The sequence below is a fragment of the Kogia breviceps genome, chromosome 2, assembly GCF_026419965.1.
Source record: "Kogia breviceps isolate mKogBre1 chromosome 2, mKogBre1 haplotype 1, whole genome shotgun sequence".
NCBI lineage: Eukaryota > Metazoa > Chordata > Mammalia > Artiodactyla > Physeteridae > Kogia > Kogia breviceps.
In genome coordinates this window covers 29,241,481-29,257,277 of record NC_081311.1, presented here as the reverse complement: position 1 = coordinate 29,257,277, position 15,797 = coordinate 29,241,481, and the positions used below count along the sequence as shown (strand labels likewise).

The 15,797-nt window shown below is 40.7% G+C and overlaps 1 protein-coding gene across 1 annotated transcript in view; it reads right to left on the bottom strand.

Annotated features, from left to right (window-relative positions):
* Positions 1-1,284: 1,284 nt before the first annotated feature.
* The window catches only part of GOT1 (glutamic-oxaloacetic transaminase 1), a 30,051-nt gene continuing 15,538 nt past the window's right edge, over positions 1,285-15,797 (bottom strand). Inside the window, exons 3-9 of the mRNA XM_059054732.2 lie at positions 9,414-9,537; positions 8,688-8,800; positions 8,359-8,463; positions 7,005-7,155; positions 6,754-6,919; positions 5,832-5,974; positions 1,285-1,863 (exon numbers count right to left, since the gene is read on the bottom strand). Of these exons, the coding sequence (XP_058910715.1) occupies positions 1,724-1,863; positions 5,832-5,974; positions 6,754-6,919; positions 7,005-7,155; positions 8,359-8,463; positions 8,688-8,800; positions 9,414-9,537 (942 nt within the window). The 3' untranslated portion in view covers positions 1,285-1,723. The remainder of the gene's footprint in view (positions 1,864-5,831; positions 5,975-6,753; positions 6,920-7,004; positions 7,156-8,358; positions 8,464-8,687; positions 8,801-9,413; positions 9,538-15,797) is intronic.

The following is a 15,797-nucleotide window of genomic DNA, read 5'->3' as shown; positions in this document are numbered from 1 at the left end:
TAATTTGTAGGATTTTAAAAATAAAAATAAAAATAAAAAATCCCAGATAGTAATCCTGTATAACAGTAATTCTTTATAATTCTGACTAGTAATCCTTTGTCTATCATATGCATGGCAAATATATTCTTCCAGTCTGGGAAAAAAAAAAAAAAAGACTGTAGGATTTCATAACAACTCAAAGGCATCCTAAAAAGGGCAAGATCCTGTTAACATAACAATTATCTTTCAGTATTTTAAGACACCAATTAGTAGACCTCTTGTTTTAAGTAAGACTCAAATTCTACTATATCATCATTTGGAGAGTCCCTTGGACTCCCTGGAAAATGTGATCTATGTTTTAGTGGCTCTAACCGCTTCAATAGACTAAGAGATACTCCAACTACAGTGGGAGGGACTGGGTTCTAGAATCACCCTAAGTGATGTCAACCCTTCTATGAATCCATGAAGTTCAGTTCCTTAAGTAACATATGAAGATGGCTGGCCTCTGAAGGACAAAACTGTCAAAGGGCTGTGTTATGGTGAGTTCACTAAAGGGAGGCAGATTGCAGGAATACTTTTTAGTTTTTTCTTTGGCAACTGGTAAATCCCACTCTAGCATTCACTTTTTTTTTTTAACATCTTTATTGGAGTATAATTGCTTTACAATGGTGTGTTAGTTTCTGCTGTATAACGAAGTGAATCAACTATATATATACATATATCCCCATATCCCCTCCCTCTTGCGACTCCCTCCCACCCCTCTAGGTGGTCGCAAAGCATCGAGCTGATCTCCCTGTGCTATGCGGCTGCATCCCACTAGCTATCTATTTTACATTTGGTAGTGTATATATGTCCATGCCACTCTCTCACTTCGTCCCAGCTTACCCTTCCCCCTCCCCGTGTCCTCAAGTCCGTTCTCTACGTCCCAGCATTCACTTTAAATCGTGGGTTACAACCCATTAGTGGATGACAAAATCAAGTCCATGGGCCTCAATCAGCACTTTCACTTTATTACTTTAGTGAAATAGAATAGAATAGAATAGAATAGAATAGAATAGAATAGAATAGAATAGAATAGAATAGAATAGAATAGAATAGAATAGAATAGAATAGAATAAAATAGAATAGAAAATATCAGAATGCATTACACATAGCAAGGGTAAATATTGTTTTGTGAAACTTCCATGTCAGTTAAATGTGTGGGTAAGATATAAATATATTTCTTACCTTGGTCACTCTAAAGAACTCAAGCTTAGGGACAGGGACACAACCATGCAGAAAGAGCAGGGAGACAGACACTATGGATCAAGATGACAAGTTTTAATGACATAGCTGACACCCACAATCACACTTGGCTCTTCAGACAGCTTGATCTTTGGGACTCGACTTTGTACAGAGTAAAGCAACACACAGGAGCACATGAGTGACATGGGCAATACTCCTGCTTCCAACGACGGGGCAAGACATCTACATTTCATCATCAAAGCACCTTTTTATTCTTCTCAAATAAAAGCCTTAATTTGCTCTGGCCTCCAAAAGGGCTCTAATCCCAGATCCCCATTTCCTTTCAAGAGATGTTCTCTTCCCGTGGGGCCAGCTTAAACAGAAGCCACCCCACCAGAGCAGCTTTTCTGTCCCTCAGTAGTATCTAATCTAGTTGTGATGTATACAACCAGGTTTGTGCAGGCAGGGAATACACGAGACAGAGGACCGCTTTGGTGGTGCTGGTTTGGGTGGTGTTTCTTCACTGGATTTTGGTGACTGCTTCATGGATGGAGCTGGCCACATAATCTAGGTTTTTGGTGGTTAAGCCACACATGTTGATCCGACCACTTGGCAGCAGATAGATGTGCTTTTCATTGACCAGATACTCAACCTGCTTGGCTGTTGAAAACCAAAAGAGATACATAATCAGAGCAGTAGGAATCCTTTAAGTAATGGAGGTCCAGAAAGTCCATTACAATGACAATTTCCTTTCTTCCCCCTAACACAGAGAAGCAAAACAATAGGATTTATTTTGTCCACCTGACACAGTGAGAAATATGCTCAACAGATTCTGGAAACTACTCTTATGAGCTAACTTCCTAATCCCCAGAAAGTTTAACACGGTTCTTCCTGATGGGAATTTTAATCTGGGACTACCTCCCAACCAAACCTTGGAGGTTACCTTCACCGGGACACCCTATCCACTCAACCAAACCCATAGACTTAAGAACACAATCCATTGATATGAAAAACTGATTAAGAAGTGCTTCGTTTATCTCTTCCTTCACCTGTATTTGCTTAACCCTGAGCACCCAGAGCAACTTCCCTTTGACATTTCATTTTCACAGGACATTGGACAAGGCCCTGGGATGGGCATTGCTGGATAAATGCTGTGTGTGTGAACTCACAGGATGAACACTGCAGAGACCTCTCGGGCCTGGCGCATCGCAGCTCTCATTCACACACACACACACACACACACAAACACACACACACACACACATACACACACACACAGGAGGGTTTTCCCATGAGCTTGCAGAAACGCTGCTCTATGAAATGGGAAGGGACTGCCTGTACTTCCCTTCTGCCACAATCTCTAGAGCTTTTTTTGCTTTATTGCAAAGCCATGAGAGAATTTTAGCTGATTTTTTTTTCCCTAAGTAATTAGCACCCTTAAGGCACCATCAATTTGAGGGATCAGGATAATAATAATTGTCATGGACTGAATGTTTGTGTCCCTCCAAAATTCATAGTTTGAAACCCTAAGCCCCATTGCGATGGTATTAGGAGGTGGAGTCTTTGGCTGGTAATTAGGTTTAGATGAGGTCATGAGGGTAAGCATGCATGATGGGAGTAGTGACCTTATAAGAGGAGACCAGAGAGCTTGCTCATGCACGAGCTCTCTCTCTCTCTCTCTCTCTCTCTCTCTCTCTCTCCCCCCTGCTCACCTCCTCCCTTCATGTGAGGATACAGCAAGAAGACAGCCACTTTCAAGCTAGGAAGAGAACCCCGACCAGAACCTGTTGATGCTGGCACCCTGATCTCAGACTTCCTAGCCTCCAGAAAGGTGAGGAATAAATTTCTGTTGTTTAAGCCACCCAGTCTATGGCATTTTGTTATAGCAGCCCAAGCAGACTAAGACAGTAATAAAATCATAATAATCAGAGGAGCAAACATTAGGTGCCACGCAGTGTTCTAAGCACTTTATATTAGCTCAGTTAATCTTGATAATAACCTTATCGCCCCCATTTCACAGATGGCATAGATGGAAGTTAAATGACCTTCCCAAGGTCACACAGCTAGTCAGCTGTGAATCTGGAATTTTAAGGTAGGCAGTATAACTCCCGGCTCTGAGCTCTTAGCCAGGATACTATACTGCCTCTGTATGGAAGTGAAAAACCTAGACCCTGTACTCAGTGCTACCTTTGGGCCCCTCCAAACAAAGCCACCTTCACAGTAGCCCTGACCAGCTTTAACTATGTGAATTATAGCCATCCAAGGAGAGAGCACTTAACCTCACGCATCAGCAGAGCCACAGGCACAGCACCTTGTAAAGCCTATGCCCCAGAGGTAGATGTTGTGGTTACAGGGCTCCCGCCCCGTTTTCTTAAATAGAAATGAAACTTCTCTACTTTTATGGGGAAAGGGAGTATCACAGTTGAGAAGCTAGTAAAAGTTAGGGACTCTTTCCCTAGAAAAAGGCCAATATACGCATACCCAATTTTAAAAATATTTCAGGATGAAAGCCCCTGTTCTGATAGATAAAATGTAGAAAAGGAAGTACAGCAACATGAGAATTGTAGAAACTATGTGGCGGGCACAGGGGGCTCAATTCCTCTAACTTTTCTGTATGTGTTTTTCCTAATAAAATTTTTCCTAATAAAATGTTGGGAGGAAAAAAAACAAACCCTGTTTTTAAAAGGGGTAAATAATGCCAAGTTCTAAAAGTATAACTTTATGTTATAAGCCCAGGTCTATTCTCACCATTTTTCAATTCATAATAAAACTAATTTCCTACTCTGGAGAGTGGGACAATATGGATACTTCATGGGAAGACATCCCCACCTTGTGAGCTTTTAGAATATTACTACTCACATGCACCCCAGTGTTCACTGCAGCACTCTTTACAATAGCCAGGTCATGGAAGCAACCTAAATGCCCATCGACAGACAAATGGATAAAGATGTGGTACATATATACAATGGAATATTACTCAGCCATAAAAAGGAATGAAATTGGGTCATTTGTAGAGATGTGGGTGGACCTAGAGACTGTCATACAGAGTGAAGTCAGTCAGAAAGAGAAAAACAAATATTGTATATTAACACATATATGTGGAATCTAGAAAAATGGTAGAGATAAACCAGTTTGCAAGGCAGAAATAGAGACACAGATGTAGAGAACAAATGTATGGACACCAGTGGGGGAAAGTGGCGGGGTGGTGGTGGTGGGATGAATTGGGAGATTGGGATTGACATGTATACACTAGTATGTATAAAATAATTAACTAATAAGAACCTGCTGCATAAAAAAATAAATTAAAAAAAAAAAAGAGGGCTTCCCTGGTGGCGCAGTGGTTAAGAATACACCTCCCAATGCACGGGACAAGGGTTCAAGCCCTGACCCAGGAAGATCCCACATGCCACAGAGCAGCTAAGCCCGTGTGCCACAACTGCTGAAGCCCACGTGCCTAGAGCCCGTGCTCTGCAATAAGAGAAGCCACCGCAACGAAAAGCCCACGCACCACAACAAAGAGTAGCCCCTGCTCCCAGCAACTAGAGAAAACCTGCGTGCAGCAGGGAAGACCCAATGCAGCCAAAAATTAAATAAATGAATAAATAAATAAATTTATTTTTTTTAAAAAAGAAATGTGGCTAGAAAAAAAAAGATTACTACTAAACACTATTTCCATTACACTTAATATCTTAAAAATTGTATAAGGATGATTTTCCTTAATTAAGTTAACTAATTCCCCATTCCAGAACTGTGAGGACACCAAAGGCTAACTGATCTACCCGTTTACTTTCTTGGTTAGCCTCATTTTACCCCAAAGTGTTTCAGTGAGTCTGCAATATATAATCTTTACCACCTTTCTTTTGGCTTTTTTCTGAGCCCATTTCAAACAGGCACTCTGATGGCCCTGGTTTATAGTACCTCCCAGTACCTCTGAGGTTCTACTGACTACCCAAAGGCACACATCTGTCCCCTGAGCCACTCAGACACAAGCTCCACAGGGAGGTCATATCTGTACCACGCAACCAGTGGCTTGGCTTGAGGTGCTTGGGAATTACTTATTAAATGAATGAGTCCTGTATCATCAGACAGGATGGCCAATCTCTGATACACCCTACTGACAGCTGACCAAGATCATGCATGGCTGCCTGCTAGACTGTCAACTGACTTTTAATTCCAACTACCAATCTAAATTCTTATTTATGAAGTGAAAAGAGAATGTTGTAACCTAGGCAATGCTTGGAGACTAGGAAAGACCTGTCAAGAAATTAGGTCCTTCGATAATCATATGTAATATTTATACTTAAGGTTAAGGAAAAGCCAAAAGGTGCCTAAGCATTTATAAAAGATGTTTCATAAATCAAGGCTCCAAGGTACAAATCCAGTTACTTCCCAGCTGGCTCTGAGCCACTTCCCAATCCCATAAAAATGAAAATATCTGAGTTATGTTCTGGAGGGTAGACCACATCAATGCTCTTCTGAGACCCAAGCGGTCCAGGAGATGGGTGGGACACACTGAGAAAATCTAACTTGTTCTGTTCCAAAGTAATAGCTGACCAAATGGGCAACAGCTAAGGGAGCCAAGCCCAAGAACACTGACAGTGAGCATTCGAGGTGGTGGGGCCACTTACAGTTCAACCCGGTGAAACTGAACATTCCAATCTGCTCCGTGATATGGTTCCAGGTTCCAGGGGTCTTGAGGGCTTCTAATCGTGCCCTGAGCTCAGATCTCATGGTCAGAATGCGGTCAGCCATTGTCTTCACATTACCTGTCCTGGAGTGGACAGCAATATGAATACCAATCCACACAGGAGAGATGGTACACAAAAACATAAAATTTTTTTAAATGTAATTTAATCTGTAAGCTGAAAACATGATCACAACCTGCCTATTATGGTATGTGGAAGCCTGGATGGGTGGATAAGGAGAGAGACCAGAGAAATAGACTTACTAGGCAGAAGGAAAGGACTTTATTTACTGATGGAGTTTATGGCTGGTCTTAGGTATACTGGCTGTAATACCACTTATGTTTTAACTCAGGCTTCAGTTAGGTGCTGCTTGAGACAGGATAATATATTTTCTTCAGCTAGGTGCTGCCTGAGACAGGATAATATATTTTATCTGGTATAATTAAGTAGAGATTGCAGATTTAGCTACTACAAAAAAATTATTGTTTCAAAATAAGATAAAATATATATAAATTAGATAAGAATGAAGAGCCCCAAAATTGTTGCACTAACTTGAAGTCAGATATTCTATTCTATCAGAAATTCCTCCCTGTATTTCCCAACTTTAAGGGGAGGAAGTCTGGGTGGTGGGAGAGTAGGGGAAACTCCCATTCACTGAGGGCCTCCTTCCTATGTTCCCAGTGCTCTGGTACACACGTGTGTAAGTGTCAGCCCTATTTTACAGAAATAATAACTGACACTCAAAAGAGGTTCAAGTATTTTTGTCCTGCCTCTGCCAACATAAAAGGAAGAGACAGTTAAATGTAATGGGAGAATCACTGTTCTGCATCCCCATGCTTTGCCCATCCGGCGTTGAGCCCCTTACCATTCATTAAAAAGCTCAGGGTCAGAGAGGGTATGGGCCACGATTCGTGCTCCCTGAGCAGGGGGATTGGACCACGTAATTCGCACTATCTTCTCCATCTGGGAAAGGACCCGGAGGATGCTATCAGGTTCTTTCGCAACCACGGTCAGATTCCCCACTCGCTCATCTAAAAGGAAGGAGGAGAATCAGCCTTGGGGCTCCGGGGGCGCTGAGGCTGGGGCAGCTGGGCTGTAACTCAGGAGAGCACTCACTGTAGAGCCCGAAGTTCTTGGAGAAGGACTGGGCACAGAAGAGCTCGAACCCTTCAGACACAAAATAGCGAATGGCCCAGGCATCTTTCTCCAGGTTGCCAGATGCGAAGCCCTGATAGGCCGAGTCAAAGAAGGGGAACAGAAACCGGCGCTGTGAGGAAGGAAAGTGAGTCAGGGCAGGAAATCCTCCTGGAACCAACCTCAGACACCAGCCTTCCTTCCCCAACTGGTGCCTGGAAGGCGGCATGTCTCACCCTGTCCGTTTCTCCTACCTCTTTCCTTTCTGCATCCAACTCCACTTTACATCTGTTTCTCTGTTCACCTAAATACCAACTAACAAATCTAACAACTTCGGTAAACCTTATTTTTTTAAGTATATTGTCCTAGAGTGTCACGATGCTGCTTTGCCAACAGGGCACATCTGATCATGTCACTCCATGACACCAAAGATTTCCAGGGGCTCCCCACTGCCCTCAGAATAAAGTCCAAGGCTTCAGCACAGGACCTGGCCCCCATTTACCTCTCTAGCCTCATCACTCACTCACCCCCTCCCCTGGAACTCCAGCACATACCAAGAATTACTTTTACTTCCTCATATGGACCATGACCTCTGCCTTGGGCTTTTGATGGTGCTCTTCCCTCTGCAGGAAACATTCCTTCCCTGCCAGCCCCGACCCATCCTATCCTTCAAGTGTAAACACGGAAACACTTCTTCCAGGAAGGCTTCCTCTGCTACCACCAGCCCTCCCAAAATGCACGCACTCCCCAGAGTCCGGGCTATGTGCCTCCATAGGACCCCATCAACACAGCTATCTCACAGTACGTGGCTGTCTCCCCAAACAGTCTGTATGCTCTGAGGGCGGGACCACCTCTGCTCTGTTCACTATTGTCCCCCTATGGCACCTGGTACACAAAAGTTTATCAAGAAGTATTCTTTAAACACATTAATGAAGAATATTATACACCTTGAGCTAGAAATTCCAGTGTAGAAAGTTATCCCAAAGAAATAATAAAAAGGAGGTTTATTACATATATTGTTCAGAAGAGTAAGAAACCTGGGCACGAAATGGCCATCAACTGATTTAATCAATCTGTAATGTGACATAGCCATGCATGTCATGTATAACTACACTAAAAAAAAAAAAAAGAAAAGAAAAATGAAAAGAGCCTGACATTCTGTATATCAAAATATTAACAGTGGCTTTCTTTGGATAATAGAATTTATAGTTAGTATATATTTTTTTCTTTGGGCTTTTCTCCATTTTTCCAAATTCTGCCGTAAATAGGTACTGCTGTTGAATACATCAAATATTAATACACACTACTTTAAGAGATGCTCTGAAAAGACAGTTACCTTCATGACAGAGGCAATCTGCTTCCACTGCTCCGGAGTTGGGTCAGTCCCAGTCGGGTTGTGTGCACAGGCGTGGAGGACAAAGATGGAGAACTCGGGAGCTTTCTGGGGAGAAGGAAGCTAGGTAAGTTCTGACACCAGCAGGGACATGGGGGGCAGAGTCAGGGGCACAGAGGGCAAGTACTCCCTCCTTACGTGCCATTTCAAAAACCACCATCTGGCTTGAGTAGGGTGTCTCAGACTCTCTCACTTATCAACTGATCCAAAGACTTTTCCCTGCTCTTCTTGACGCCATAGCATTCTGTCTACTTTTTCTTCTAATAACCCACCTCCAGATCATTCAGAAAACCCTGGAGGTCTAGTCCTCTCTTCGCTGCATCCCAATAGTGATAAGACCGAATTTCTTTAAATCCAGCGGCAATAAAGACACCATTATGATTCTCTGCAAGCAAAGGGGAAAAATGTTAAATGTTTTACAAACACAAGGAGGCATGAACAGAAGGGACTCAAGGCAGCTTCCAGGGCCCTCACAGGCTCAACATCCACTGGGTGACATGGAGGTGAGGGGTTAAGATTGAGAGGAATGACTGTGGCCAGTCTAGTCGTGCTGACTTACATCCTACTACAGTGGGACCTCCCTCCTCTGGGAAGGCTCAATATACACTAAAACACAAATTCACCAAGAGTCTTGGGATAAAGTAGTCCCAATCTGAATTTAAGCATCAGGTTACCCATGTACTGCCATAATCCACTGCTCAAGCCATTCTCATGTTAGTTGATCCAGGGCTGGGTTACATTTTCAGTGTAAGCAGTGAGACTCATGAGGATAATTCCTTCCCTGCCAGCCCCAACCCATCCTCATCCTTCAAGTCTAAACACGGAAACCACTTCTTCCAGGGAGGCTTCCTCTGCTACCACCAGCTCTCCCAAAACACACGCACTCCCCAGAGTCCGGGCTATGTGCCTCCATAGGACCCCATCAATACAGCTGTCTCACAGTATGAGAATTCCTCTGGCTTCTCTGTTTCTCCTCTCACTACAGCCACAGGACTCACCCCAGGTCGGTGAGGATACATAGACGGGCGTGTCCTTGTTGTTTGTTCCATTGTACCACCGCGCTAAGAACTCAGCTCCAATTCGAAGTGCACCTGTTCCCCCCAAACACTGCACACCTCCTACCTGAAAGAGAAGAAGCAGGGTCGCTGGTTATTTAATGGTGAGGTCAGATAATATTAGGGAAAATATGGTAATGATGAGCACTTCCTTAAATGTGTTATCTCTATAAAATGTCATAACTATATGCAAAAGTATTATTTGCCCATGTTTACAAATGAGGAAACTAAGGCTAAGAAGTGAAGCGCCTTGCTCAAAGTTACCAGCTACTCAGCAGAAAGGTCAGGTCCTCACCCAGGAAGTCTGGAAGTCTGACCCCCAAAGGAGTGTCCCTCTGAACACAGAGGTAGAGGACATACCTAGGCCCTAGGACATACCTCGGGCACATTAGAGTGTGTCCTACAAGGCAAACCCATCCTTTTGCACCCATCCCAAGATCAAAACTGCCCTCCAACAGAAGCTGGTAAAATAAATGTCCCAAGCTTGCTAACAACATCAGCCTGCAATGCCCTTTCTCATCGCTATAACAAAGGCTTATTAATCCTTAGAAATGTTCTCACAGAACAAAGGTGATATGCAAATACTACTCTCCTCTCCTGACGCTTCCTCTCATCTTAAAATGGCCCTCACCTGGGCAATAATAAAAGTCCTACGTTTTACTGTTTACAAAATACCTTCACACACATTCTTGTTTGACCCTCACACAGCCCTGTAAAGTAAGTTCTACATCCCCAGTTTATACATGAAGAAATTGATTCAGAGAAGTGGTTCACCAAGGGATTCGCAGCTGGTGAGCGGCAGAGCTGGGCATAAATCCAGACCTTCTCACTCTACATCTAGTCACTAGGCCCTACTTCTGTTGTTCTGCCTAAACATCTTTGCATTTGCCCCTTCACACTTCTAATTAGGTTTTAGCATAACTCTTTCAGTACAGAAATGTCATTAATTGAGTGTTGCTTAATATGTCTAAAGGAGAAAGAAAGAGAAAGATCACGTAAGAATGTCTATCAAAAAGGAAGGACACACACCAATGTAATAACAGCAGCAACCTCTGGAGAGGGGCCTAGGATGTGGGAATAGTGGTCAAAGGGACTTTGGCCTAATCTACAAGTTGTTTTTTTAAAAATAAGGAGAATGTATTCATGTATTATTTGGAAAATATATTTAGATGTCTGTAATTTGCTATAAAATAATTCAGTTTTGGCAGGGAGGGTGGGGGAATATACAAGAGAGACCAAATACAGATCATTGTTGAAGCTAGCTGATGGATCCATGGGGGTTTGTTCATTACAGTTTTAACTACTTTTGTATATATTTGAAATTTCCCACAATAAAAAACTTAGAAAAAAAATCTTCCTAGATAAAGAAGAAAAGCTTCCAAAATCTTTTCTAAAAAAACTAACGTTAACACCAATGCTAAAAGATGACAAAGGGGAAAAAAAGATAGAAAAAAAGAGACCTTTTTCATGAGTATTGAGATTAACTTCCTAAATATTCATGAACAGTATGAATCCAACAGTGCATTTAAAAATACTCCCTTGGTCAAGTTAGTCATCCCATGAATGCATGACTATTAACAAATATAGGAGTGAATCAGTTTTCCTGGACCTCTCCCATGTATATGTTATTAAACTTTGATTTTCTCCTGTTTTAAAAAAAAGAGAAAAGAAATATAAAATTTGTCATGCTGCTAGATAGAGAAAATGATCACCCAAATGATCATCATAACAGGAGAAAAAATATAGCTATTTCTGATATAAATGCTTGGTAAAAAAAGAAGCAATGGAGATTTCTTAAAAATGACTGAAAAGAAAAAAAAAAAAAAAGATCCAGCCATGATGAGTAAGTCAGCTTCATGATGAACACTGAATTACGAGCAGAAGTCCCCTTTAAGCTAGGAACTAGGCAATGATACCAATTATCACTATTATTACCCACTGCTCTATTTATATGCAGAGATCTGAGGATCTGTGAAAGAACATCATCTGAAACGTGAAACAGAAGAGAAGTTGACGTTCAGGGAAACGAGGAACTGAGCACAGCATCCACTGCAAAGAGAAGCAAAGGCAGTGGACTGGGATGGAAAAGGTCAGTGTGTATCATATGTGGTTCTTCAAAGTGGTCTCCCCTGAGCACTGGTTGGTCCCTTCCCATTACTTTTTTTTTAATTTTAATAAGTATACATTTATTTATTTATTTATTACAGTAGGTCCTTGTTAGCTATCTATTTTAAATATAGCAGTGTGTACCTGTTGCTTCCCATTACTTTAAAGGTTTGGGCTTCACATTGTGATCTACCTGGATTCCTTACGCAAATCTCAACCAAGGTGATGTAACCTAAATGTACATTTATTTTTTTATGGATTTGTCATCAGCTAAGCTGAATGTCAACTTTATTATTTCACATTTCAAATACCTCAGCACTTTGTATAGGAATGTTGATACTTCCTATACAAATGAGCAAGGTCTCCCTTAAAGCAGGGTTTTAAGTTATCATGGATATGTGACAGGTGCATGTGGATATCAGTAAAGACATTCCCAAGCATAGTTTTTATATTTCCCGTGCTCAGCTTTTTTTTTTGTTTTGGGGTATGTTTTTTTGTTTTAATTAATTTATTTATTTTTTCTTATTAGTCATCCATTTTATACACATCAGTGTATACATGTCAATCCCAATCTCCCGATGCATCCCACCCCCACCCCCACTCCCTGCCACTTCCCCCCTTGGTGTCCATACGTTTGTTCTCTACATCCGTGTCTCCATTTCTGCCCTGCAAACCAGTTCATCTGTACAATTTTCTAGGTTCCACATATATGAGTTAATACATAATATATGTTTTTCTCTTTCTGACTTTATTCACTCCGCATGACAGTCTCTAGGTACATCCACGTCTCTACAAATGACCCAATTTCGTTCCTTTTATGGCTGAGTAATTCCATTGTATATATGTACCACATCTTTATCCATTCGTCTGTTGATGGGCATTTAGGTTGCTTCCATGGCCTGGCTATTGTAAACAGTGCTGCAATGAACATTGCAGTGCATGTGTCTTTTTGAATTATGGTTTTCTCAGTATATGCTCAATAGTGGGATTGCTGGGTCATATGGTAGTTCTATTTTTAGTTTTTAAAGGACCTCCATACTGTTCTCCATAGTGGCTGTACCAATTCACATTCCCACCAACAGTGCAAGAGGGTTCCCTTTTCTCCACACCCTCTCCAGCGTATGCTGTTTGTAGATTTTCTGATGATGCCCATTCTAACTGGTGTGAGGTGATACCTCATAGTTTTGATTTGCATTCCTCTAATAATGAGTGACATTGAGCAGCTTTTCATGTGCCTCTTGGACATCTGTATGTCTTCTTTGGAGAAATGTCTATTTAGGCCTTCTGCCCACTTTTGGATTGGGTTGTTTGTTTTTTAAATATTGAGCTGCATGAGCTGTTTATATATTTTGGAGATTAATCCTCTGTCCGATGATTCATTTGCAAATATTTTCTCCCATTCTGAGGGTTGTCTTTTCGTCTTGTTTATGGTTTCCTTTGCTGTGCAAAAGCTTTTAAGTTTCATTAGGTTCCATTTGTTTATTTTTGGTTTTATTTCCATTACTGTAGAAGGTGGGTCACAAAAGATCTTGCTGTGATTTATGTCAAATAGTGTTCTTCCTATGTTCTCTGCTAAGAGTTTTATAGTGTCTGGTCTTACAATTAGGTCTCTAATCCATTTTGACTTTATTTTTATGTATGGTGTTAGGGAGTGTTCTAATTTCATTCTTTTACATGTATCTGTCCAGTTTTCTCAGCACCACTTACTGAAGAGGCTGTCTTTTCTCCATTGTATATCCTTGCCTCCTTTGTCATGGATTAGTTGACCACAGGTGCGTGGGCTTATCTCTGGGCTTTCTATCCTGTTCCATTGATCTATATTTCTGATTTTGTGCCAGTACCTTATTGTCTTGATTACTGTAGCTTTGTAGTATGGTCTGAAGTCAGGGAGTCTGATTCCTCCAGCTCCATTTTTTTCCCTCAAGACTGCTTTGGCTATTCGGGGTCTTTTGTGTCTCCATACAAATTTTAAGATTTTTTTGTTCTAGTTCTGATGCCATTGGTAATTTGACAGGGATTTCATTGAATCTGTAGATTGCTTTGGGTAGTCTAGTCATTTTCACAATATTGATTCTTCCAATCCAAGAGCGTGGTATATCTCTCCATTTGTTGGTATCATCTTTAATTTCTTTCATCAGTGTCTTATAGTTTTCTGCATACAGGTCTTTTGTCTCCTTAGGTAGGCTTATTCCTAGGTATTTTGTTCTTTTTGTTGCAATGGTAAATGGGAGTGTTTCATTAATTTCCCTTTCAGATTTTTCATCATTAGTGTATAGAAATGCAACAGATTTCTGTGTATTAATGTTGTATCCTGCAACTTTACCAAATTCATTGATTAGCTCTAGTAGTTTTCTGATGGCATCTTTAGGATTCTCTATGTATAATATCATGTCATCTGATAACAGTGACAGTTTTACTTCTTTTCCAATCTGTATTCCTTTTATTTCTTTTTCTTCTCTGATTTTTGTGGCTAGGACTTCCAAAACTATGTTGAATAATAGTGGAGAGAGTGGACATCCTTGTCTTGTTCCTGATCTTAGAGGAAATGCTTTCAGTGTTTCACCATTGAGAATTATGTTTGCTGTGGGTTTGTCGTATATGGCCTTTATTATGTTGAGGTAGGTTCCCTCTCTGCCCACTTTCTGGAGTTTTTATCATAAATGGGTGTTGAATCTTGTCAAAAGCTTTTTCTGCATCTATTGAGAAGATCATATTGTTTTTCTTCTTCAATTTGTTAATATGGTGTATCACATTGATAGATTTGCATATACTGAAGAATCCTTGCATCCCTGGGGTAAATCCCACTTGGTCATGGTGTATGATTCTTCTAATGTGTTGTTGGATTCTGTTTGCTAGTATTTTGTTGAGGGTTTTTGCATCTATATTCATCAGTGATATTGGTCTGTAATTTTCTTTTTTTGGAGTATCTTTGTCTGGTTTTGGTATCAGGGTGATGGTGACCTCATAGAATGAGTATGGGAGTGTTCCTTCCTCCGAAATTTTTTGGAAGAGTTTGAGAAGGATGGGTGTTAGCTCTTCTCTAAATGTGACAGAATTCACCTGTGAAGCCATCTGGTCCTGGACTTTTGTTTGTTGCAAGATTTTTAATCACAGTTTCAATTTCATTACTTGTGATTGGTCTGTTCATATTACCTATTTCTTCCTGGTTCAGTCTTGGGAGGTTATACCTTTCTAACAATTTGTCCATTTTTGCCAGGTTGTCCATTTTATTGGCATAGAGTTGCTTGTAGTAGTCTCCTATGATGCTTTCTATTTCTGCAGTGTCTGTTGTAACTTCTCCCTTTTCATTTCTAATTTTATTGATTTGAGTCCTCTCTCTCTTTTTCTTGATGAGTCTGGCTAAGTGTTTATCAATTTTGTTTATCTTCTCAGAGAACCAGCTTTTAGTTTTATTGATCTTTGCTACTGTTTTCTTTGTTTCTATTTCATTTATTTCTGCTCTGGTCTTTATGATTTCTTTCCTTCTGTTAACTTTGGGTTTTGTTTGTTCTTCTTTCTCTAGTTCCTTTAGTTGTAAGGTTAGATTGTTTATTTGAGATTTTCCTTGTTTCTTGAGGTAGGCTTGTATAGCTATAAAATTCACTCTTAGAACTGCTTTTGCTACATCCCATAGGTTTTGGATCACCGTGTTCTCATTGTCATTTGTCTCTAGGTATTTTTTGATTTCCTCTTTGATTTCTTCAGTGATCTCTTGGTTATTTAGTAACATATTGTTTAGCCTCCATGTGTTTGTGTTTTTTACGTTTTTTTCCCTGTAATTCATTTCTAATCTCATAGCGTTGTGGTCAGAAAAGATACTTGATATGATTTCAATTTTCTTAAATTTACTGAGGCTTGGCTTGTGACCCAAATGTGATCTATCTTGGAGAATGTTCCATATGCACTTGAGAAGAAAGTGTTATCTACTGTTTTCAGATGGAATGTCCTATAAATATCAACTAAATCTATCTGGTCTATTGTGTCATTTAAAGCTTCTGTTTCCTTATTTTCATTTTGGATGGTCTGTCCATGGTGTAAGTGAGGTGTTAAAGTCCCCCACTATTATTGTGTTACTGTCGATTTCCTCTTTTATAGCTGTTAGCAGTTGCCTTATGTATTGAGGTGCTCCTGTGTTGGGTGCATATATATTTATAATTGTTATATCTTCTTGGATTGATCCCCTGATCATTATGTAGTGTCCTTCCTTGTCTCTTGTAACAT